This window comes from Hyla sarda, chromosome 7, assembly GCF_029499605.1.
Source record: "Hyla sarda isolate aHylSar1 chromosome 7, aHylSar1.hap1, whole genome shotgun sequence".
In the NCBI taxonomy this organism is placed as follows: Eukaryota; Metazoa; Chordata; class Amphibia; order Anura; family Hylidae; genus Hyla; species Hyla sarda.
In genome coordinates this window covers 30,399,781-30,424,369 of record NC_079195.1, presented here as the reverse complement: position 1 = coordinate 30,424,369, position 24,589 = coordinate 30,399,781, and the positions used below count along the sequence as shown (strand labels likewise).

Here is a 24,589-nt window from a genome sequence, read left to right as displayed (position 1 = left end):
ACTATGTGTAATCCAATGTCTAGGACAGTGTTTCCCAGGCAGTAAGCTTCGAGCTGTTGCAAAAGGACAACTTCCAGCATGCCCAGACAGCCGAAGGCCCGGTCATGCTGGAAGTTGTCATTTTGCAACAGCTGGAAAACACCATGGGTGGGAAACACTGCCCGGGACACGAGATAACAGTCACACACTTCTAATTGTAAGTAGTTCTCAGTTAGCTTTACTGTGTAGACTGAGACAAGATCAGCAGGGTCATCTCATTATTATTTAATGCCAGCAGAGGAGCTATATTTCTTGTTACGATGCTGAAGAATCCAGATGAAGGAACAGAACACGTTCTCCTTTTATTAATACAGATGTACACTTATTATTAAACATTGTGAAACAAACAAAAAAAATAAAAAAATTAATGTTAGACTACAACCCCTATCAGGTAGAGCGAATTGGCCTTCATTGCACCTGCAGAGCACCTGTATTTTCCTGTCTGTACTTGCTTTCCCTCTTCTCTTCCATCACCATCTCGGAACTCTCACCGTATCTACCCCCCCCAGTGACGTGCATGCCGCAACTCTCTGGCACCCGTGAAACTACAACACCCAGCATACCCACAACTGGGAGTGACAGTTTCACCGTCCACTTGAGAGCCCATAGCCAGCAGATCAAAAAAAAACTACATCTAAAGAACTTAAATATTAACTCCCTCCCCGCCGCCCCCTCCCGATCCCCCTCCCACGCAATTCACAGGCCCCGCCTCCCTCTACTCAACCCCATTGTAACAAGACTCCATCTACCCCTCCTTATGACCCTAAAAAGTTTTTTTTTTTTCACCCTCTCCCTAAATGTAAGCTCCTGTTTGTACGGAACATATTATGGAATTTTTTAGAGAGAGGGGAGATTAAAAAATAACAAAAAAAGTGCAGATGTGTGGATAAAAAAAAATAATAATTAGGGAGCGAGGGGGGGAGAGGACAGAGGTATCAGGAGATGATGTAGCGGTGAGCGGAGGGAGTGGTCCCTTTGGGAATATTCGGAATCTTGTCTCATCCGTGCAGAGGTATCCTGTAAGAAGAGAAGAGAACATGTAAATAGATTAGATACTCAATGCCTTGAGGCAGTCTGTACAAGTAGATCACTGCTATTACTGATCTACTGCATAGCAAAGAACAGTAATAGCAACCGAAAGATTACATGTAAAAGTTCCCCTATGGAAGCATTTTCCAAACTTGTGTCTCCCCAGCTGTTGAAAAACTACAGCTCCCAGTATGCCCGGACAGCCGATGGCTGTCCGGGCATGCTGGGAGTTGTAGTTTTCAACAGCTAGAAGGCAATATGTTTGGAAAATACTGCCTTAAAAAAAATGTAAAACTAATAGTACAAAAAAAAATAAAAAATGTTTTAATAAATATATATTTAAATACCCCCTCCCCTAATAAAAAATTAAAATCACCCCCTTTTCCCATCTTGTATTGCCGCATCTGAACTATTAAAATATAATGTTAAAGATCCAGTGCGGTGAAAAGCTTAAAGGGGTACTCCGCCCCTGGCATCTTATCCCCTATCCAAAGGATAGGGGATAAGATGTCAGATCGCCGCGGTGCCGCTGCTGGGGACCCCGGGGATCGCTGCTGCGGCACCCCGCCATCATTACTGCACAGAGCGAGTTCGCTCTGTGCGTAATGACGGGCGATACAGGGGACGGAGCAGCGTGAGGTCATGGCTCCGCCGCTCATGACATCACAGCCCGTCCCCTTAATGCAAGTCTATGGCAGGGGCGTGACGACCGCCACGCCCCCTCCCATAGACGTGTATTGAAAGGGGCGGGCCATGACGTCACGAGGGGCGGAGCTGTGGCGTAACGATGCTCCGGCCCCTGTATCGCCTGTCATTACGTGCAGAGCGATCTCGCTCTGCGCAGTAATGATAGCGGGGTGCTGCAGCAGCGATCCCCGGGGTCCCCAGCAGCGGGATTGCGGCGATCTAACATCTTATCCCCTATCCTTTGGATAGGGGATAAGGTGTCTAGGGGCGAAGTACCCCTTTAAAGGACAACTGCATCGGCATGACACATCCCCTATCCACACGATATGGGGATAAGTGTTTGATTGCAGGAGGTCCGACTGCTGGGACCCCCCACCATCTCCCTAACGGGGCGCCGCCATTAGTGCTCATGGTGAGCGCTAAGGCGCGTAGCGTCGACCTAGAGGTCGACGGTGATGCCCCGTCTCCTCCCCGTCCCCATACAGTTCTATGAGGGAGGCACAAACGCCTCCCCGCCTCTCCCATAGAGATGTATGAAGGAGGCATGCCGGCTGCAACGTCATGCTGCGGACGACACGCCCCCTGCACGGGAGAGCTGCGGCCCCGTACAGGAGATCACAGGGGTCCCAGCGGTCGGACCCCCCGCGATCAAACACTTATCCCCTATCCTGTGGATAGGGGATAAGTGTTAATCACGCTGCAGATGTCCTTTAAACGTAAAAAAAAAAAAAAAAAAAAAAAAAAAAAAAGGTTAAAATTTTGATCACATCACACTGTACAAGTACAATTGGTCACAGCAAAAAAAAGAAAAAAAAAAAAGCCTACATATGGTCTGTAGATGGAAAAATAAAAGCTTTATGGCTGTAAAAAAGCAAGGAGAAAAACACGCAAAAAAATTTAAAATTGGTTGTGTCCTTAAATGGGCGCTGTCAGATACAAAGACTTTTGATATGTTGTAAAGCATGTATAACCAATAGGTTTTGCAATTGCTTTCATTTGAAAATTCTGTATTTCAAACTGAAAAATCCAGTCATACAACTGCCCCCCTGCCAGCTCTGCTACATACTAGTCCTGCTGTGTCCATGAGTCATCACCTATGTCATGGACACACTTTTTTGATTGACAGCTGTGAGGGCAGGGCTCACAGCTGGAGGAAAAATCCTCCCACTGTCATCTTGTGTCCCGCTACTGTCAGTGAGGACAAGCTGGGAGTTGTAGTTTTGCTAATGCTAGGTGAGATGTGAGCAGACAGCATACTGAGGGAGGGGGCGGAGACCTGCACAGTGAGGCCACACCCCCTCTCAGAGAGGAATTCAGACTAGTGAGCTAAATTAAAAGTGTAATAAAAATTTAAAAATGTAATAAAAAATTTATAAAAAAGGTGCTAGACACAAAAATAGATGTACATGGTCAGGATTAGGTACTGAGTGATATATTAAAAATATTTTTTTGGGATCTGACGGGTACACTTTAAGGGGTGAAAGATGATGTCTGGGATTAGAAAAACATGGCTAATTTCTAACAGAAACAGCGCCACACTTAAACACAGGCTGCGTATAGTATTGCAAGCTTAGGCCGGGTTCACACCACGTTTTTGCAATACAGTTCCCGTATTAGATTTTTGATGAAAAACGGATTCCTCAAAACCTGACAAACGTATCAAAACGTGTGTACAAATTTTAACCCGTATATGGTTTGAAAAACGGTGTCCGGTTGCATCCGTTTTTTTTAAGAAAAAAACCACGTATACATTTTTAACTTTTAATTCCATTATGAATAAAGCTTCACTTGTTTGATTGAAAACTCAAAAAAAAAAATAAAAACTCAGTGTGCACTGCGCATGTGGAAAGTCAAAAACCGTATGATGCAAACCGGATGGAACCGTACGCACATACAGTTCCCATGTTAAAAAAAAAAACAAAAAGAAAAAAACAGTTTCAATACGGTTTTTCACCAGGACAAAAAAACGTTTTGGGTACGGGAAATAAAACAGACAAAACCGTACAATATGCAAAACGGACACAGCCGGATGCATCGTTTGGCATAATACGTTTTTTAATGGAGAGTCCACGCATACGGTTTTCAAATTGAAAAGGTATACGGGAACTGTATTGGAAAAATGTGGTGTGAACGCAGCCTTATCCACATTCACATCAAAAGGAGCCGGGCTGCAATACACAACCCATGGACAGGAGTGGCGCCATTTCTGGAAGAAACCTCATAAAAAAATGTATTAAACGTTTGATGCCAAAGGCTGTCCGGGCATGCTGGGAGTTGTAGTTTTTCAACAGCTGGAGGCACCCTGGTTGGGAAACACTGGACTGGCGTAAGATAATATGTAAATTTTGCGCACCTGCCCAGCCTTCCTGCAATGACATGGGGGCGCTATACAATCCTGGAACCTCTGAATGTGACAGCAGCTTCTCCCCTCCACCCCCCATTTCACTCATCATGAAGATGATGCTTTAGGTGCATTCGTTAATGTAAATTACAGGCCTTACTTAGACCATCATTTAGCAATTTTCATCAGAAATAGTGCGACTTTATAGCTCAGCGGGATTTTTCTTCTTGATTATGCCAAACCTAAGCCGATGCTTTAAGGGGAGGAAAAAAAGCTAAACAAAAAAAATAAAATAAAATAAAAAACTTCCAAAAACACAGAGCTCCACCTGCTGGTTAGTACACGGTACTGCAATGACCATCGTCAAAAATAAATATACCTCCAAAGAAGTGTCTTTATCTTACATTTTTGTGTTTCAGCCATACACACTGATGTAATACAATTAGGATCTACCATTAGTGTCTGATCAGTGGGGTACGCATAAAGCTTTTTCTCTAATATACTGCCGCTCCTGACTAGGCGCGGCCGACTGTACAGCAAAACAGCCCAACAGATTCTTAGCAGAGAGCACTGTGGACAAGACAAAAAAGAAATTCAAAAAGAAAAGAATTTCCTCTGTAGCATACAGCTGCTAAAAAGTACTGGAAGGGTAAAGATTTTTTTTTTTTTTATAGAAGTCATTTACAAATCTGTAACATCCACAACATTATCCAGTCCGGCTGCAGCATCATCTTCGTCCCAGCTAAAGCACAGGCTGGGATAAAGTCCAGGAAGTGAGGGAGGGACTATAACTCCTCTGTGATCACTCCTGTCCTATCAGACTGCAGCATGAAAACAGAGAGGAAGGGGGTTACAGAGCGGTCAGCAGTGGTTGGATGAAGTGACCCAGCACTAAACAGCAGAATCAGAGAGGAAGTGACTGCATGGTGAGTGTGGGCGGGCTCAGTGCTTGTCTCGGACCCCTTTTCTTGTGCAGTGGATGTCAGAATGAGTGAGCAGCAGGATTTGTGAGCCAAATACAACAGCTAGACACACAAAAAGGAATGTAAAGAATCTGCATGATGTACTGAGTAACATAAAAGCATTTTTTCCTGTGATATGACAAGGGTACCCTGATGCTCAGCGTTGGGAACAAACTGTTCCGAACACTGGAGCCGGTAGCTTGTGATGTCATAGCCCCGCCCCCTCATGACATCACACCAGCCCCCTCAATGCAAGTCTATGGGAGGGGGCGTGACAGCCGTCATGCCCCCTCCCATAATGGACTTACGTTGAGGGGGCGCCATCACCAAAGTTGCTCTTTAAAAGGTATTTTTCAAGCTTTTAAAACCCAAGTCCCAGCCTTCTCGCTGATCAGCTGCCGCAGCACTCACGGTGGGTTCCCCAACGTTTAAAGGCTCTTGGCCTTGCACTCACCATACTATTAGTAGCAAGGATGCAAGAAACTGCAGCGTCGTCCCATTCAAGTTTTGTGCACCCTAATACTACAGAGTGTAAGGACGAGCAGTGGGGAACACTGAAGAGCTGTGTATAAGTCTGTGTTCACATGGTCAGGGGGTTAAATTGTATTTATTAAAAGCCAAGCTGGGAATGGATCTTAGAAGAGACGTTCCCAGTCTTCCCATTATACGGTTTCTACATTAATGATCTGTTTCTGGCTTTGTACTTAATATTTGCAGTTGAAAATACAGGTGAAACTCCAAAAATGTGAATATCGTGCAAAAGTTCAATTATTTCAGTAAAGCAACACGTCTGCAGAAGGAAGCATGAAGTGCTCCAAAATCTCCTGGTAGACGGGTGGGTTGACCTTGGACTTAAAAGGGGTACTCCGCCCCTAGACATCTTATCCCCTATCCAAAGGATAGGGGATAAGATGTCTAACCGCAGGGGTCCCACCGTTGGAAACCCCCATTATCTCCCTGCAGCAGCCAGCGTTTGTTTAGAGCATTGGGTGCGGTGCCGGAGGCTCATGACGTCACGACCGGGCCCCTCAATGCAAGTCTATGGGAGGTGGCGTGACTGCCATCAGGCCCACTCCCATTTACTTGCATTGAGGGGCGTGCCTGTGACATCACAAGCCTCCGCCCTGCATCACCAGTCATCCGGCACAGAGCGAAGTTCGTTCCGTGCACCGGATGTCTGGGGTGCCACAGGCAAAATCCTTTTGATAGGGGATAAGATATCTAGGGGGGGGGGGGGGGGTGCTGCTGCAAGGGGCAGGGGTGCTGCAAGCTGTAAGGGGCAGAGCGCTGCTGTAAGGGGTGGAGCCATAATCACCCCAATTATGACAAATCACGGCTTGACCTTTCTTGCTTTGCATGTAATGAGTCTCTCATATATTAGTTTCACCTTTTAAGTTACATTATTGAACTAAATGAACTTTTGCACGATGTTCTAATTTTTCGTGTTTCCCCTGTACTAAGCACTGCAGTCTCATCAGCTGATTGGTCAGGGTGCCTGGTAGTTAGGCCCGCGCTGGATGATAGGCCATCAATTATAACCCCTTCACCATGAACACAGAAGCCGCAGTATAAAGAATTCTTTCTCCAGCTCCAGTGCTCTGCCATCTCCTGTACAGCAGACGGGGCTGGTAGACGCGCGCTCACCTATCACCAGTCGTATCTGCGAGACGGCCTTATTGTGCTGTCTTCAGGTCCCTGGATGGCGAGCTGCTCCTCTGGGCCCGCTCTCCTTCTGTACCCCACCGCTCTCTGGTTTCTGAAGCGGGAGGTCCCTCTCTGCCATTCCTCGTCAAACTCTGCAGCATCGTCTGGAGGACAAAAGGCAAAATGGTATGGGGAGGGGGACATAGACACAGACAAAATTGTTGGTTCCCTTGTTAAAGGAGTATTCCGGCCAAAGACATCTTATCCCCTATTCAAAGGATCTACATACAGACATCCCCTGTATTATATCATGTATCCCCCCCCCACATCCCCTGAATTATATCACGTATCCCCCCCACATCCCCTGAATTATATCACGTATCCCCCCCCACATCCCCTGTATTATATCATGTATTCCCCCCCCACATCCCCTGTATTATATCACGTATTCCCCCCCCCCACATCCCCTGTATTATATCACGTATTCCACCCCCCACATCCCCTGTATTATATCACGTATTCCCCCCCCACATCCCCTGTATTATATCATGTATCCCCCCCCTACATCCCCTGTATTATCTCATGTAACCCCCCACATCCCCTGTATTATATCATGTAACCCCCCACATCCCCTGTATTATATCATGTATCCCCCCCCCTACATCCCCTGTATTATATCATGTAACCCCCCACATCCCCTGTATTATATCATGTATCCCCCCCCCTACATCCCCTGTATTATATCATGTAACCCCCCACATCCCCTGTATTATATCATGTATCCCCCCCCACATCCCCTGTATTATATCATGTAACCCCCCCCCATCCCCTGTATTATATCATGTATCCCCCCTTCCCCTATATTATATAATGTAATTATAGCTGCCCCTATCTTTCACATGACATTTAAAATAAATAAATATAACTTGGTAACTGGTATTCACACTCTGTGTTTATAAATATAATAAATAGGTATTGGTGCCTCCCTAGCTAGAACCATAAGAAAAGAGCATAAAGGAGGAGGACTATGGGTACGAGGCCTCTCTGCTCACTCTCATCCATGTTGATGAACTCTTGTCTTTCCTCCCGGTCCCCGGTGCGGCGGTTGTGTGAACGCTGCATGATGTGCGATCGCTCTCTGATGTGATGTCCGATGCTCATCTGTTCCATTCCGCTGTCTGAGTCCCGCACTGCGTGCCGCGTTTCACGGATCTTTATAAGGTAAATGACAAAAAAATGTATTACAAATAAAATAAATAAATTATATCAAATAAACCTGATTCTTGTGTCCATCAATATCACTTTGTCCACCCGCTCTGCCCTTATATTATTTCACCGTTTCTTTAGGATAAATATCCCGGCAGGTTTTACCTTCAGTTCAATGGGACAAATGCAATCCCAGGTGTAGTCACCACCCAGCGTGTTCATCCGCTGATCACTAGGGATTTTGCACAGGGTGATATTTGCTTATTCAGCAGATAGTCGTCCCATGTAAGGTCATGTTCACACAGCAGAAATGTTACTATTCTGCTCAATATTCCATTCTGCAAAGCTTACTCCGGAATTTTTTTGCAAAATTTGAGTTGGATTTTGGCTGAATTTCTGTTTGCTTAAAGGGGTACCCCGGTGGAAATTATTATTATTTTTTTAATCAACTGGTGCCAGAAAGTTAAAAAGATTTGTAAATTACTTTATTAAAAAAATCTTTACCCTTCCAGTACCTTTTAGCAGCTGTATGCTACAGAGGAAATTCTTTTCTTTTTGAATTTCTTTTTTGTGTTGTCCACAGTGCTCTCTGCCGACACCTCTGTCCGTGTCAGGAACTGTCCAGAGCAGGAGAAAATCCCCATTGCAAACCTATGCTGCTCTGTACAGTTCCTGTAGCATACAGCTGCTAAAAAGTACTGGAAGGGTAAAGATTTTTTTTAATAAGTAATTTACAAATCTGTTTAACTTTCTGGCACCAGTTGAGTAAAAAAATAAAAAATAAAAAAAAATTAAAAATGTTTTTCACCCCTTTAAAACAGTGTTTCCCAACCAGGGTGCCACCAGCTGTTGCAAAACTACAACTCCCAGCATGCCCGGACAGCCAAAGGCTGTCCGGGCATGCTGGGAGTTTTAGTTTTGCAACAGCTGGAGGCATCCTGGTTGGGAAACACTTGCTTAAAACATAGAATTCTGACAAAATTAAAAGCCCCATTGACTTCAACAGGATTCCGTCCGAAATTCTGCAAAATTTAAAGACATGTTCAATGTTTATTGCAGAATCCGGAAAGCAGAATTTCTGCAGCGGAAATTCCAGCAGACAGGATAGCAGGAACCCCTATTTAACACAATGTGGAGTAAATATTGCAGAATTTTTTATTTTTTTTACTTTAACTCCTTAAAGGGGTACTCCTCCCCTAGACATCTTATCCCCTATCCAAAGGATAGGGGATAAGATGTCTGATCTTGGCTGCGGCACCCCAGACATCCGGTGCACAGATGACTGGCCGGAGGCTCGTGACATCATGGCCATTCCCCACCCTCTCCCATAGAGTTGCATTGAGGGGGCGTGGCAGTGACGTCACGACCCCCGCCGCCTGCTGCTTCAAGTGTGAAAATGTTCCGAACGCTCGGGCAGCAGAGTACCCCTTTAACACTCTTAGTAAATCAGGGCCAATGTGTAGCTTCCCTGCAAACAGAGGCTTTGGTGGTAGAACTCACCCCTCCCGGTGCGGTGCGCATGTGGGATGTCTCCTGATAGACTTTGGGGGCCCCGCTTCCCCCCATATTAGAGTAGGAGATGACTGTGGAAGAAGAGAAGGTCTGGCAGTTCGAGGAGTTTGTCATCTGCTCCTGAGGGAGAAAAGAAAAACTAAAGTCAGAACCAGAATCCGGAGGAAGGGGGAGAGGTGAAAGGTCGCTGTGAGGCAATAAGGCGGACATTCCATTATCCATGATTAGAAAAACTGATTTCTTGAAAAATCAAACATAGCACCACCCCTGTCATCAGGTTGCGTGTGGTATTACAGCTCAGTTCTACTGAAGTGAATGGAGCCAAACTGTAATACCACACACCACCTGAGAACAGGGGGGTGGCGCTGTTAAGAGAAAAAAAATAGATGTGTTTCTTTCAAAAATTGTACCTGTCACAGTGTTGAGTTTCCTGAACAGTGCATCTCCAGCTGTTGCAAAACTACAACTCCCAGCATGCCCGGACAGCCGTTGGCTGTCCGGGCATGCTGGGAGTTGTAGTTTTGCAACAGCTGGAGGCACACTGGTTGGGAAACACTGTCCTACAGACTTTTTTTTTTTTTTTTTTTTTTAAGTGACCGTGCCCATTTAAGGATGCCAGGCAATGACGTAAAAGATGACATACTCACCATCCCTCCCATGAGGTCGTTCATCATAGAAAACATGTCCATAAATCCACCGCCCTGCAGAAAAAAACCACACGTGAATACAGGCGCATGGAGGGAAACATATCGTCGTCATGCGAATAACACTCCCACCCAAACATGGCTTAGTCTATTGTATGCATGAGACCACCCATGATCGGCTTTTTTTTTTTTTTTTGCCCGTATCATGCACACTCACTATCACTAGTCATACAGCACCATTTGTTTTATGCCATTACAGCAGCATGTATGCATTTCACTACTGTAACTGGGTCATGTGATCACCAACCTGGAGATACATAGGTTGGGAAAAAATGCTCTGTGGGATCAGGATATATATATATATATATATATATATATATATATATATATATAGTAGTTATACACCTCTCCTCAAGCTCTATCTGTATACTGCTGCTATCTCTATGTGATCAGGATATATAGTAGTTATACACCTCTCCTCAAGCTCTATCTGTATACTGCTGCTATCTCTATGGAATCAGGATATATAGTAGTTATACACCTCCCCTCCAGCTCTATCTGTATACTGCTGCTATCTCTATGTGATCAGGATATATAGTAGTTATACACCTCCCCTCCAGCTCTATCTGTATACTGCTGCTATCTCTATGGGATCAGGATATATATTTGAGTTATACACCTCCCCTCTCAGGCCCATCTGTATACTGCTGCTATCTCTACAGGATCAGGATATATAGTAGTTATACACCTCCCTTCCCAGATCTATCTGTATACTGCTGCTATCTTTATGGGATCAGGATATATAGCAATTATACACCTCCCCTCCAGCTTTATCTCTATGGGATTTTTAGCGTTTTTGCTACATTTTATTCTTTTTTTCCCCCTGATTTTCCCAAAACGGTGGCAGCAAGGTGCTATATTAAGGTGCTATTTTACTGCAATTGTGCAGATCACTGTAACAATATGTAATTTTTTTCAAGATATTTGAAAGTCAAAGCCAAAACAGCCAAATTGCAGTACAAAGTTGACAAATGTAGCAAAAATTCGACACACAGACACAGCCGATAGACTTCATAGAATTGTCATAAAACATCTTTATTGTGATTATAGGTCAAACTACTTTTGCCTCACGGCAATATTTCTCTAAAGAAAAAAAAAAAAAAAAAAAAAGCAATTTGAATAAGTAAATGCATCGAAACTGCACATAATGTGAACTGACCCCAACCCACTTGTGAGTTCACCTTGGTGATCTCCAGCACCAGGAGCCTGATGAGACAAAGGGGCAGTGATCAAACATCTGATCCTTAGCCAGATTATTTATGTGAGATGTAGGCTGCATTACAGAACCTATGCCTGCCACATCAGCAAAAACAGGTAAGAACTATCCGTACAAAAGAACCTCTATCCTATTATCTAATGATGGCCTATGCTGCACTATATAAGAAAATATATTTTTTTGCTTATATAGTGCTTCTTTAAGTTAAAATACAGACCTAATAACTCCTCACAGCTGAGGGTTTGCTTCTATTGTATATGATCTGTCAAAAACATATACTGAAAACATGAATTCCTGCACGGATGAACCAGTGAAAAAGGGAAAAAAAACTAAAAACTAATCCCCATTCACTACTGTGTTCTGGTTCCTATCTCACGGAATTTAGCACATGTAAATTTAAAGGGGTACTCCACTGGAAAACATTTTTTTTTTTTTTTTTTTTAATCAACTGGTCCAGAAAGTTAAACAGATTTGTAAATTATTTCTCTTAAGAAATCTTAATCCTTCCAGTACTTCTCAGCTGCTGTCATGATCCACAGGAAGTTCTTTTCTTTTTGAATTCCTTTTCTGTCTGACCACAGTGCTCTCTGCTGACACCTCTGTCCATGTCAGGAACTGTCCAGAGTAGGAGCAAATGCCCATAGCAAACCTATCCAGTTCCTGACATGCACAGAGGTGTCAGCAGAGAGCACTGTGGTCAGACAGAAAATAAATTCAAAAAGAAAAGAACTGTGGATCATAACAGCAGCTGATAAGTACTGGAAGGAATAAGATTTTTAAATAGAAGTCATTTACAATTCTGTTTAACTTTCTGGCACCAGTACATTAAAAAAAAAAAAAAAAAAGAAAAAAATTCCCTTTAAATAAAAATATAATGTGAACTATTTTTAATAAAATGAAGTTTTTCTTACCATTCCCATCATGCCAAATGGACTCAGTGCTCCGGCCTGGCACGTACGTCACGAGGAGGTCCGCAGAACACCAAGAAAGAAAGAGAGAAGACAAAGGAGAGATTCACATAATACTACATATATACATTAGGGTGGAGGAGAGCGGGCTCAGAGGGGTCACCTGCATGTCACGAGGGGCCGCAGTTCGTGGAAGCGCCGGCACACTCCCGTCCGTTAGACTCAGGAAGGGTGACATCCCAAAATTACCAGAAAACATGCGCCTCATGTGCTGACGGTGCAACGCAAAGGGATCCCTAGGAAGGAAAGACAGTAATAGGCACGATAAGAGAAATAAGACCACCGCTAATACTAAAGGGGTACTCTGGTGGAAAACTAATTTTTTTTTTTTTTTTTTTTATCAACTGGTGCCGGAAAGTTAAACAGATCTGTAAATTACTTCTATTCAAAAATCTTAATCCTTCCAGTACTTCTTTGCGGCTGTATACTACACAGGAAGTTCTTTTCTTTTTGAATTTCTTCTCTGTCACGACCACAGTGCTCTCTGCTGACACCTCTGTTCATGTCAGGAACTGTCCAGAGTAGGAGCAAATCCCCATAGCAAACCTCTCCTGCTCTGGACAGTTCCTAAAATACACAGAGGTGTCAGCAGAGAGCACTGTGGTCAGAGAGAAAAAGAAAAGAACTTCCCCTGGAGCATACAGCAGCTGATAAGTACTGGAAGGATTAAGATTTTTAAAAATAGAAGTCATTTACAAATCTGTTTAACTTTCTGGCACCAGTTGATTTGAAAAAAAAAAAAAAAAAAGTTTTACACCAGAGTACCCCTTTAATTGTTGCCTTTAATATGGGAAGGGGGTCGGCATCAGCACTCACATCAGGAACATGGCGGGATCTTGTGGGTCGGTGTCTCTCATGAAGCGAAACATGGCGGCCGAGGTTTTGGTTCTTCTTCTGGATTATTCTTAGTAGAGTCTTGAGAGAAACTGGGGAACAAAAATGGACAACATCAGTGACATAGACTTCTCTGCTGTTCTTATATGACAAGCCCCCCCCCCCGCCCCCAAGCCCATTCCCACCGGGTTTCGATACCAGACTTTGACTTCTTCATCTAAAAACTTATGAGCCCAATGATATTCTGTATTTGTGACTATTTTAGCCGCCTCCCGAGCTGTGAATCGGGCAGAGCATTCACTGAGAGGACTGTGCAGCTAGACCAGTGTTTCCCAACCAGGGTGCCTCCAGCTGTTGCAAAACTACAACTCCGGGCATGCTGGGAGTTGGCGTTTTCCAACCAGTGTGCCTGCAGCTGTTGCTAAACTACGAGACTATAGGCGTGTGGTCCCCCATCTCCTGCACTAACCTCTATAGTCTGTCTACATGTGGTAGAAAAATAGAAACCGGCTATGGTCTGAACTGGTCCCGAGCACTGGCCAAAACAAGGTTTTTTATATATCAACTGGCTCCAGAAAGATAAACAGATTTGTAAATTACGGCTATTAAAAAAATCTTAATCCTTTCAGTACTTATGAGCTTCTGAAGTTGAGTTGTTATTTTCTGCCTAAGTGCTCTCTGATGGCACGTGTCTCGGGAACTGTCCAGAGTAGAAGCAAATCCCCATAGCAAACCTCTTCTTCTCTGGGCAGTTTCCGAGACAAGCAGAGATGTCAGCAGAGAGCACTGTTGCCAGACAGAAAAGAACAACTCAACTTCAGCAGCTGATAATTATTGGAAGGATTAAGATTTTTTAATAGAAGTAATTTACAAATCTGGAGGCAGTTGATATAAAAAGAAAAGCTTTTTCCTGGAATACCCCTTTAAGAGTCGAAATCACACAACATAAAAATACTACGCATCAGGCCTGACACGTTTCGGTCTTACGACCTTAAAACGGGTATTTAGTTGGAATTTTTTTTTTTCAAATCAACTGGTGCCAGGTGTATAGGACAGTGGTCTCAAACTGTGGCCCTCCAGATGTTGCAAAACTTCAACTCCCAGCATGCCCGGACATCCTGGGAGTTGAAGTTTTGCGACATCTGGAGGGCCACAGTTTGAGACCACTGGTCTGGGGGGATATCTTTTAATCCTAGGATAACCCCTAGGGAGCCAAACCAATATTGGGCCCCGGGGGGCGATGAGAATGGCCCCAATAACTCTTTTTGATCCACATTCTTTGGGCTTATTTTCTGTGGGACAAGTTGTACTTTTCGTTGGCGCTTATTATTTTATCATGTTGTGTATTACGGAGCTTAAAAAAAATAAAAATTATTATATGTAAGGCAAAATAAAAATTCGGTTCATTGCTATGTTCAGACCCCTATAACTATTCTTTTTTACTTTTCCACCTACGGAGCGTTGTTAGGGTTCACTTTGTGACTTTCGGCTTATATGTGACTTTTTGATAACTTTTTTTTTTGGGAGGGGGGGAGGGGGGGGTTACGCCGTTCTACATGCAGGATCAGGAACATGATCATTAAATAGTTTGGACAATTACGCACCCGGCGATACCAAATTTTTTTTTAATACAGTGTTTTATTTGAAAAATTGGAGTGAGTCATTTTTTATTGGAGGGGGGGGGGGGGGGGGGTTTAACATTTTTAACACAGATCTAGGTTATCAGTGCTCGATTGCTAAGGGCTGCCTAAGCAATTGTCAATCCACTGAGCACAGGAAAAGACAGAAGCCCCCGTTCTTCCACAGCAACCCATCGGCAGCCTGCGATTACATCACGAGGGTGCCAATGGGTCCCTTAGACACCAGGGTTTACTGGTATTTAATGTTTAAATGCCGTGATCGCTATTGTGATCTCCGATGTCTGTCATTACCAGCAGAAGTCAGCTGCTCATAGCAGAGGACATCTGCCGGTTATGTCTCGGACCCTATGCGCAGTCCCGCGCCATATTTCCCCTCCCTCATGTTCGGAGGGGTTAAATGGTCGTTTTTGTCTCAAACAACTTCCCTCTGTGATGGCCTATGTGATTCCTAACATATCTGTAAATCTGAAAAATAGCTGTAAATCTAAAAAATAGCTGTAAAGTCTTGGCCACTAGGTGTCTCACTTCCCTGCAATCTGCTGTCATCTGCCTGTCGTTAAGACAGATCCGGATCAGATCTCTAGTAACAGAGACACAAAGATGGACTGCAAGAGGTTTTTGCAGGTCTTAACATGTGCTATGTGCAGGAGAAAGCCTGGGCTGCGTACCTGCAATACATAAGCCGGTCTGCCTCCTCCAGAGGATTATCATCGTCCTTAAAGGGGTACTTTGGTGGAATTTTTTTTTTTAATAATCAACTGTTGCCAGAAAGTTAAACAGATTTGTAAATTACTTCTATTAAAAAAATATTAATCCTTCCAGTACTTATTAGCTGCTGAATACAAGAGGAAATTATTTTCTTTTTGGAACACAGAGCTCTCTGCTGACATCATGACCACAGTGCTCTCACTGTCCAGAGGGGATTTTCTCCTACTCTAAAACAGTTCTTAAAATGGACAGAGGTGTCAGCAGAGAGCACTGTGTTCCAAAAAGAAAATAATTTCCTCTTTGGTATTCATCAGCTAACAAGTACTGGAAGGATTAAGATTTTTTTAATAGAAGTAATTTACAAATCTGTTTAACTTTCTGGCAACAGTTGATTTTAAAAATAAAAAAAGTTTTCCACCGGAGTACCCCTTTAAAAGCTAATTCAAGGCTTCTCTCTCATCTCTGAACATCTATCATGTTCTGGGTAAATACTTGTGTTCCTACTATCTACAAAGAGTTCCCTCCTGAATGTATTCCTTATCGTCAGTGTTTCCCAACCAGGGTGCCTCCAGCTGTTGCAAAACTACAACTCCCAGCATGCCCAGACAGCCTTCGGCTGTCTGGGCATGCCGGGAGTTGTAGTTTTTCAACAGCTGGAGGCACCCTGGTTGGGAAACACTGCTTATCATCATTATCATTACCTAGTTGACTACTTAGCCATACATTACCAGGAGGAATAACAGAGGAGTGAGGCAACACAGAGCTATAAGAAAATATAATCCGTAATTGATATCCCCCATCAATTCTGCACTCAATACCCCATCATGATGATGTAAAAAGAGAATTTTAGAAATTATTGCGAATACATTAAAATAGAAAAAAAACTAAAATTTTGCATGGACATAAGTATTCAGACCCTTTACTATGACCCAAAATTTAGCTCTGCCTCCTCCCATTTCTCTTAATCATCTCTACGATGTTCCTACACCTAAGTTGGCGTCACCTGTCCGGGCATTCTGGGAGTAGTAGTATTGCAACAGCTGGAGGCACCTTGGTTGGGAAACACTTAAGTAGGGAATACCATGTTGGTGGCTTTCTATCCAGCATTACTATGCAGGTTCTCTTTTATATGATGTTATCTATACCTGCTGATATTACAATCATGGCCGTAAACGTTGGCACCCCCGAATTTTTATTTTTGAAAATGAAGTATTTCTCACAGAAAAGGATTGCAGTAACACGTTTTGCTATACACATGTTTATTCCCTTTGTGTGTATTGGAACTAAGCCAAAAAAGGGAGGAAAAAAAAGCAAGTTGGACATAATGTCACCAAACTCCAAAAATGGGCTGGACAAAATTATTGGCACCCTTAAAGCGTACCTGTCATAGTGCAAAAAAAAAAATAAATAAATAAAAATAAAAAATAAAAAAAGATGTGATTTGTTACTCAGGACCCAATCCTGATCATGGGCATATCATTTTTATGTGTCTCGGACCTATATATCCAGAGATATAAGCATTTATCTGCTGGTGAGTTACTTTTTCATTGTGCAGGCTGGAGGGGGCGTGTCAGTCTGTCTCCCTCACAGGAGCAAGCCTGGGCAGTCAGCCAATCAGTACTCTCTACTCTGTAACCCTTTCCTCTCTGGTTTTATGCTGTGTCATGTTACACAGAGGAAGATGCTTGGAGCTTGCCTGCAGTAATCAGAAGACATTATGGTGAATTCATAACAGGATAAAATGTATAAATATAAGAATAGATCTTTATAAAATTAGTGCAAGGATTTTTTTAGATAAAAGTACAGCATTTTTATGAATACATGTTCTATCTGTTTTATCTTCTCCTAGTAAAGCTGGATGCTAATCAGCATAGCTGTCACTATGTGTGTCATTCATCTTTCACAGGCTCCTGAATGTCTGATCAACTTCTTTGTCATTCAGGAGTCCGAGAAAGCTTTGACTATTTCAGCATGCTGGGAGTTGTAGTTTAGTAACAACTGAAGCTGCAATGTTTGTAGATAACTGTGTTAGAGCAGTGTGGCCTCCAGCTGTTGTAAAACTACAGCTCCCAGCATGTCCACACATCCTTTATCTGTAGTTTTGCATGCACTCAATAGAAATCTCCTATACTGGATACCGGTATGCTTTATGGCCGGTATCCAGTATGCTGTAAAATCAAGACTAGTCTGTCTGGCTAAAAGACAGGCGACCCCTAGTGGCGGCTATTTTGAGCTTCAATTTCAGGTAAAAATTAAAAAAATTGTATATTGTGAAATGTCATATTATAATGTGTACTGCAATATATGAAAAGTTTTTAACAATGACAGTGCCTCTTTAACTTAATATTCGGTTGCACACGCTTTGGAAAAAATAACTGAAATCAGTCGCTTCCTATAACCATCAATAAGCTTCTTACACCTCTCAGCCGGAATGTTGGACCACTTTTCCTTTACAAACTGCTTCAGGTCTCTCTTATTGGAAGGCGCCTTTTCCCAACAGCAATTTTAAGATCTCTCCACAGGTGTTCAATGGGATTTAGATCTGGACTCATTGCTGCCACTTCAGAACTCTCCAGCGCTTTGTTGCCATCCATTTCTGGGGGCTTTTTGATGTATGTTTGGGGTCATTGTCCTGCTGGAAGACCAAAGATCTCAGACACAAACCCAGCTTTCTGACACTGGGCTGTACAGTGCGACCCAAAATCCGTTGGTAATCCTCAGATTTCATGATGCCTTGTACCCATTCAAGGCCCCCAGTGCCAGAGGCAGCAAAACAAACCCAAAATATCATTGCCCTCCACCATATGTCACTGTAGGTACTGTGTTCTTTTCTTTGTAGGTCTCATTCCTTTTTCGGTAAACAGTAGAATGATATGCTTTACCAAAAAGCTCTATCTTGGTCTCATCTGTACCACAAGACGTTTTCCCAGAAAGATTTTGGTTACTCAAGTTTGTTTTGGCAAAATGTAGTCTTGCTTTTTTATATGTCTCTGTGTCAGCAGTGGGGTACTACTACTGAGTCTTCTGACATAGCGTTTCATTTCATTTATTTAAATGTCGGCGGATACTCCCTGAGCCTGCAGGACAGCTTGAATAACTTTGGAACTTGTTTGGGGCTGCTTATCCACCATCCGGACTATCCTGCATTGACACCTTTCATAAATTTTTCTCTTCGTCCACGCCCAGGGAGATTAGCTACAGTGCCATGGGTTGCAAACTTCTTGATAATGTTGCGCACTGTGGACAAAGGCAAATCTAGATCTCTGGAGATGGACTTGTAACCTTGAGATTGATAATATTTTTCCACAATTTTGGTTCTCAAGTCCTCACACAGTTCTCTTCTCCTCTTTCTGTTGTCCATGATTAGTGTGGCACACACAGGCACACAATGCAAAGACTAAGTGAACTTCTCTCCTTTTTATCTGCTTTCAGGTGTGATTTTTATATTGCCCACACCTGTTACTTGCCCCAGGTGAGTTTAAAGGAGCATCACATGCTTGAAACAATCGTATTTTTTTCCACAATTTTGAAAGGATGCCAATAATAGTTCCAATACACACAAAGGGAATAAACATGTGTATAGCAAAACATTTGTTACTGCAATCCTTTTCTGTGAGAAATACTTCATTTGCTAGAAAAATTTCAGGGGTGCCAACATTTACGGCCATGACTGTATGTAGTTGGGGCCCATCTCATATCACTATGGGGTCCTAAGGATTATCATGACGCCCCTGGACTATAGTAATTGGGTGCTGGTTGTGTATGAACAGACAGATCAGTGACATACTCCTTTCTACTATTCCATTAATGTGAATAAAGAAGCCAAGGAAAGATGGAAAATTCTCCAAAAGGCATCAAATTACAGATTAGACATTCTTATAATATGTCAACAAAAGTTAGATTTTATTTCCATCATTTACACTTTAAAATAACAGAAAACAAAAAAACTAAAAAATGGTGTCTGCAAAAGTTTGGGCACCCTGCAGAGTTAATATCTTGTACTGCCCCCTTTGGCAAGTATCACAGCTTGTAAACGCTTTTTGTAGCCAGACAAGTCTGTCAATTCTTGTTTGAGGTATCTTTGCCCATTCTTCCTTACAAAAGTCTTCCAGTTCTTTGAGATTTCTGCGCTGTCTGTCACGCACTGCTCTTTTAAGGTCTATCCATAGATTTTCAATTATGTTGAGGTCAGGAGATTGTGAAGGCCATGACAAAACCTTCAGTTTACGCCTCTTGATGTAATCCCCCGTGGATTTCGAGGTGTGTTTAGGATCATTATCCATTTGTAGAAGCCATCCTCTCTTTAACTTCAGCTTTTTCACAGATGGCATCAAGTTAGCATCTAAAATTTACTGAAATTTTATTGAATCCATTTTTCCTTCTACTTGTGAGATGTTCCCTGTGCCACTGGCTGCAATACAACCCCAAAACATGATTGATCCACCCCCATGCTTAACAGTTGGACAGAGGTTCTTTTCATTAAATTCTGTTCCCCTTCTTCTCCAAACGTACCTTTGCTCATTCCAGCCAAAAAGTTCAATTTTAACCTCATCGGTCCACAGAACTTATTTCCAAAATGCATCAGACTTGTCTATATGTTCATTTGCAAAGTTCAAACGCTGATTTTTGTGGTGAGGACGTAGAAGAGGTTTTCTTCTGATGACTCTTCCATGAAGATCATATTTGTACAAGTATCTCTTTATAGTTGAATAGTGTACCACAACTCCAGTGTCTGCCAGATCTTTCTGGAAGGATTGTGCAGTCAAACGTGGGTTTTGAATTGTTTTTCGCACAATCTGCGAGCTGTTTTGTCTGATATTTTTCTTGGTCTTCCAGATCTTGCTTTAACTTCCACTCTTCCTGATGACTGCCATTTCTTAATTACATTCCGAACAGAGGATATTGACATCTGAAAACGTTTTGCTATCTTCTTATAGCCTTCTCCAGCTTTGTGTGCGTCAACTATTTTCAGTTTCAGATTTCTAGACAACTGCTTAGAAGAACCCATGGTGCTGATTGTCGGGGCAAGGTCAGATGAGTCTGGGCATTTAAAACCTTTGAGATTGACATCACTTGGTCTTCCCAGATAATGATTGAGAACAATCCATGACACTGGCAGGTCTCAGCTTTGTAAAGGGGGCAGTGCATGCTATAAATTCTGCAGGGTACCCAAACTTTTGCAGACGCCATTTTTTTGTTTTCTGTTATTTTAAAGTGTAAATGATGGAAATAAAATCTAACATTTGTTGACATATTATAAGAATGTCTTATCTGTAATTTGATGCCTTTTGGAGAATTTTCCATCTTTCCTTGGCTTCTTTATACACATTAATACAAATCTTTACCTGGGGTGCCCAAACTTTTGATCCCCACAGTACAAATCAATTATCTACTCCTCTCTACTATCCCTATATATATACAGATCAGTAATATATACTCATCTCTACTATCCCTATATATATATATATACAGATCAGTGATATATACTCCTCTCTACTATTCCTATATATATATATATATACAGATCAGTGATATATACTCCTCTCTACTATCCCTATATATACAGATCAGCGATATATACTCCTCTCTACTATTCCTATATACATACAGATCAGTGATATATACTCCTCTCTACTATTCCTATATATATACAGATCAGTGATATATACTCCTCTCTACTATTCCTATATATATATATATATATATATATATATATATATATATATATACAGATCAGTGATATATACTCCTCTCTACTATTCCTATATATACAGATCAGTGATATATACTCCTCTCTACTATTCCTATATATATATATACAGATCAGTGATATATACTCCTCTCTACTATCCCTATATATATACAGATCAGTGATATATACTCCTCTCTACTATCCCTATATATATATATACAGATCAGTGATATATACTCCTCTCTACTATTCCTATATATATACAGATCAGTGATATATACTCCTCTCTACTATTTCTATATATATACAGATCAGTGATATATACTCCTCTCTACTATTCCTATATATACACAGATCAGTGATATATACTCCTCTCTACTATTCCTATATATATACAGATCAGTGATATATACTCCTCTCTACTATTCCTATATATATATACAGATCAGTGATATATACTCCTCTCTACTATTCCTATATATATACAGATCAGTGATATATACTCCTCTCTACTATCCCTATATATACAGATCAGTGATATATACTCCTCTCTACTATTTCTATATATACACAGATCAGTGATATATACTCCTCTCTACTATTCCTATATATATACAGATCAGTGATATATACTCCTCTCTACTATTCCTATATATATATATATATATATATATATATATATATATATATATATACAGATCAGTGATATATACTCCTCTCTACTATTCCTATATATATACAGATCAGTGATATATACTCCTCTCTACTATTCCTATATATATACAGATCAGTGATATATACTCCTCTCTACTATTCCTATATATATATACAGATCAGTGATATATACTCCTCTCTACTATTCCTATATATACACAGATCAGTGATATATACTCCTCTCTACTATTCCTATATATATATACAGATCAGTGATATATACTCCTCTCTACTATTCCTATATATATATATATATATATATATATATATTATATATATACACAGATCAGTGATATATACTCCTCTCTACTATTCCTATATATATATATATATATATATATATATATATATACAGATCAGTGATATATACTCCTCTCTACTATTCCTATATATACAGATCAGTGATATATACTCCTCTCTACTATTCCTATATATATACAGATCAGTGATATATACTCCTCTCTACTATTCCTATATATATACAGATCAGTGATATATACTCCTCTCTACTATTCATATATATATATATATATATATATATATATATATATATATATATACAGATCAGTGATATATACTCCTCTCTACTATTCCTATATATACACAGATCAGTGATATATACTCCTCTCTACTATTCCTATATATACACAGATCAGTGATATATACTCCTCTCTACTATTCCTATATACACAGATCAGTGATATATACTCCTCTCTACTATTCCTATATATACAGATCAGTGATATATACTCCTCTCTACTATTCCTATATATATACAGATCAGTGATATATACTCCTCTCTACTATTCCTATATATATACAGATCAGTGATATATACTCCTCTCTACTATTCATATATATATATATATATATACAGATCAGTGATATATACTCCTCTCTACTATTCCTATATATACACAGATCAGTGATATATACTCCTCTCTACTATTCCTATATATATACAGATCAGTGATATATACTCCTCTCTACTATTCCTATATATACACAGATCAGTGATATATACTCCTCTCTACTATTCCTATATATATACAGATCAGTGATATATACTCCTCTCTACTATTCCTATATATACACAGATCAGTGATATATACTCCTCTCTACTATTCCTATATATATATATACAGATCAGTGATATATACTCCTCTCTACTATTCCTATATATATATATATATACAGATCAGTGATATATACTCCTCTCTACTATCCCTATATATACAGATCAGTGATATATACTCCTCTCTACTATTCCTATATATACAGATCAGTGATATATACTCCTCTCTACTATTCCTATATATATATACAGATCAGTGATATATACTCCTCTCTACTATTCCTATATATATACAGATCAGTGATATATACTCCTCTCTACTATTCCTATATATACACAGATCAGTGATATATACTCCTCTCTACTATTCCTATATATATACAGATCAGTGATATATACTCCTCTCTACTATTCCTATATATATACAGATCAGTGATATATACTCCTCTCTACTATTTCTATATATACAGATCAGTGATATATACTCCTCTCTACTATTCCTATATATACAGATCAGTGATATATACTCCTCTCTACTATTCCTATATATACAGATCAGTGATATATACTCCTCTCTACTATTCCTATATATACAGATCAGCTATATACTCCTCTCTACTATTCCTATATATACAGATCAGCTATATACTCCTCTCTACTATTCCTATATATACAGATCAGCTATATACTCCTCTCTACTATTCCTATATATATATATATATACACAGATCAGCTATATACTCCTCTCTACTATTCCTATATATACAGATCAGTGATATATACTCCTCTCTACTATTCCTATATATATATATATATATATATATATACAGATCAGTGATATATACTCCTCTCTACTATTACTATATATATATATATATATATACAGATCAGTGATATATACTCCTCTACTATTCCTATATATATATATATATATATATACAGATCAGTGATATATACTCCTCTCTACTATTACTATATATATATATATATATATATATATATATATATATATATACAGATCAGTGATATATACTCCTCTACTATTCCTATATATATATATATATATATATATATATACAGATCAGTGATATATACTCCTCTCTACTATTACTATATATATATATATATATATATATATATATATATATATACAGATCAGTGATATATACTCCTCTACTATTCCTATATACACAGATCAGCTATATACTCCTCTACTATTCCTATATACCCCGTCTCCTCTTCCTATAGACAGGCCAGCGCTGTACCCCTCCCCTCTGTGATTCCTATAGATGGCTCAGTGATACACTCCTCTCTGCTATTCCTAGGTCCCGCCCGCTCACTTCCGCTGTTCTCCGTTACCTGGTCACCACCGGGATCGGCTCCGTGCTCCCTATAACACAACAATAACACAGTCTCGCAGCGGAAGTGACGTCAGACTGCCCTCTCTTCCATAACGGAGAGAAGCCTGTGGACTTCCTTCTTTCCCCCAGCATGCACCGAGCACCATGTGACGTTTTAAGAGGCGTGGTCCGTGAACGAACAGTTCCGAGAACGCCGATAGAGGGCGCAGGAAACACGTTCGGATGGCTTGGAATCGGTACACTGCGCATGCGCGCTG

At 40.9% G+C, this 24,589-nt stretch overlaps 2 protein-coding genes across 4 annotated transcripts in view; one reads left to right on the top strand and one right to left on the bottom strand.

Moving 5' to 3' along the window:
• Window positions 1–322: 322 nt before the first annotated feature.
• On the bottom strand, window positions 323–24,472 carry MLF2 (myeloid leukemia factor 2). 2 transcript variants are annotated; one of them, XM_056529691.1, is made up of 9 exons: window positions 24,331–24,472; window positions 13,125–13,234; window positions 12,412–12,544; window positions 12,252–12,287; window positions 10,068–10,121; window positions 9,409–9,540; window positions 7,755–7,914; window positions 6,703–6,866; window positions 323–1,056 (listed from the first exon to the last, which is right to left on the bottom strand). In XM_056529691.1, exons 2-8 carry the CDS (start codon window positions 13,175–13,177, stop codon window positions 6,706–6,708), a joined length of 729 nt encoding a protein of 242 aa, XP_056385666.1. In that variant the 5' UTR covers window positions 13,178–13,234; window positions 24,331–24,472; the 3' UTR covers window positions 323–1,056; window positions 6,703–6,705. The 2 variants fall into 2 exon arrangements, with proteins under 2 accessions (XP_056385666.1, XP_056385667.1); XM_056529692.1 differs by lacking the exon at window positions 24,331–24,472 and adding an exon at window positions 24,200–24,303.
• The window catches only part of LAG3 (lymphocyte activating 3), a 67,780-nt gene continuing 67,527 nt past the window's right edge, over window positions 24,337–24,589 (top strand). The window contains exon 1 of one of the 2 annotated variants that reach the window (XM_056529687.1): window positions 24,337–24,568. In XM_056529687.1, the coding sequence (XP_056385662.1) occupies window positions 24,463–24,568 (106 nt within the window). In that variant the 5' untranslated portion in view covers window positions 24,337–24,462. The remainder of the gene's footprint in view (window positions 24,569–24,589) is intronic. The other variant, XM_056529690.1, reaches the window with a different exon arrangement.

Excerpts from the sequence above, each read along its gene's own strand:
- MLF2 (XM_056529691.1), bottom strand. The coding sequence starts at position 13,177 with ATGTTTCGCTTCATGAGAGACACCGACCCACAAGATCCCGCCATGTTC. Across the intron at positions 12,545-13,124 it reads GATCCCGCCATGTTCCTGAT|GGATCCCTTTGCGTTGCACC; the intron begins GTGAGTGCTGAT and ends TTTCCTTCCTAG. Across the intron at positions 10,122-12,251 it reads CATTTGGCATGATGGGAATG|GGCGGTGGATTTATGGACAT; the intron begins GTAAGAAAAACT and ends TTTTTTCTGCAG.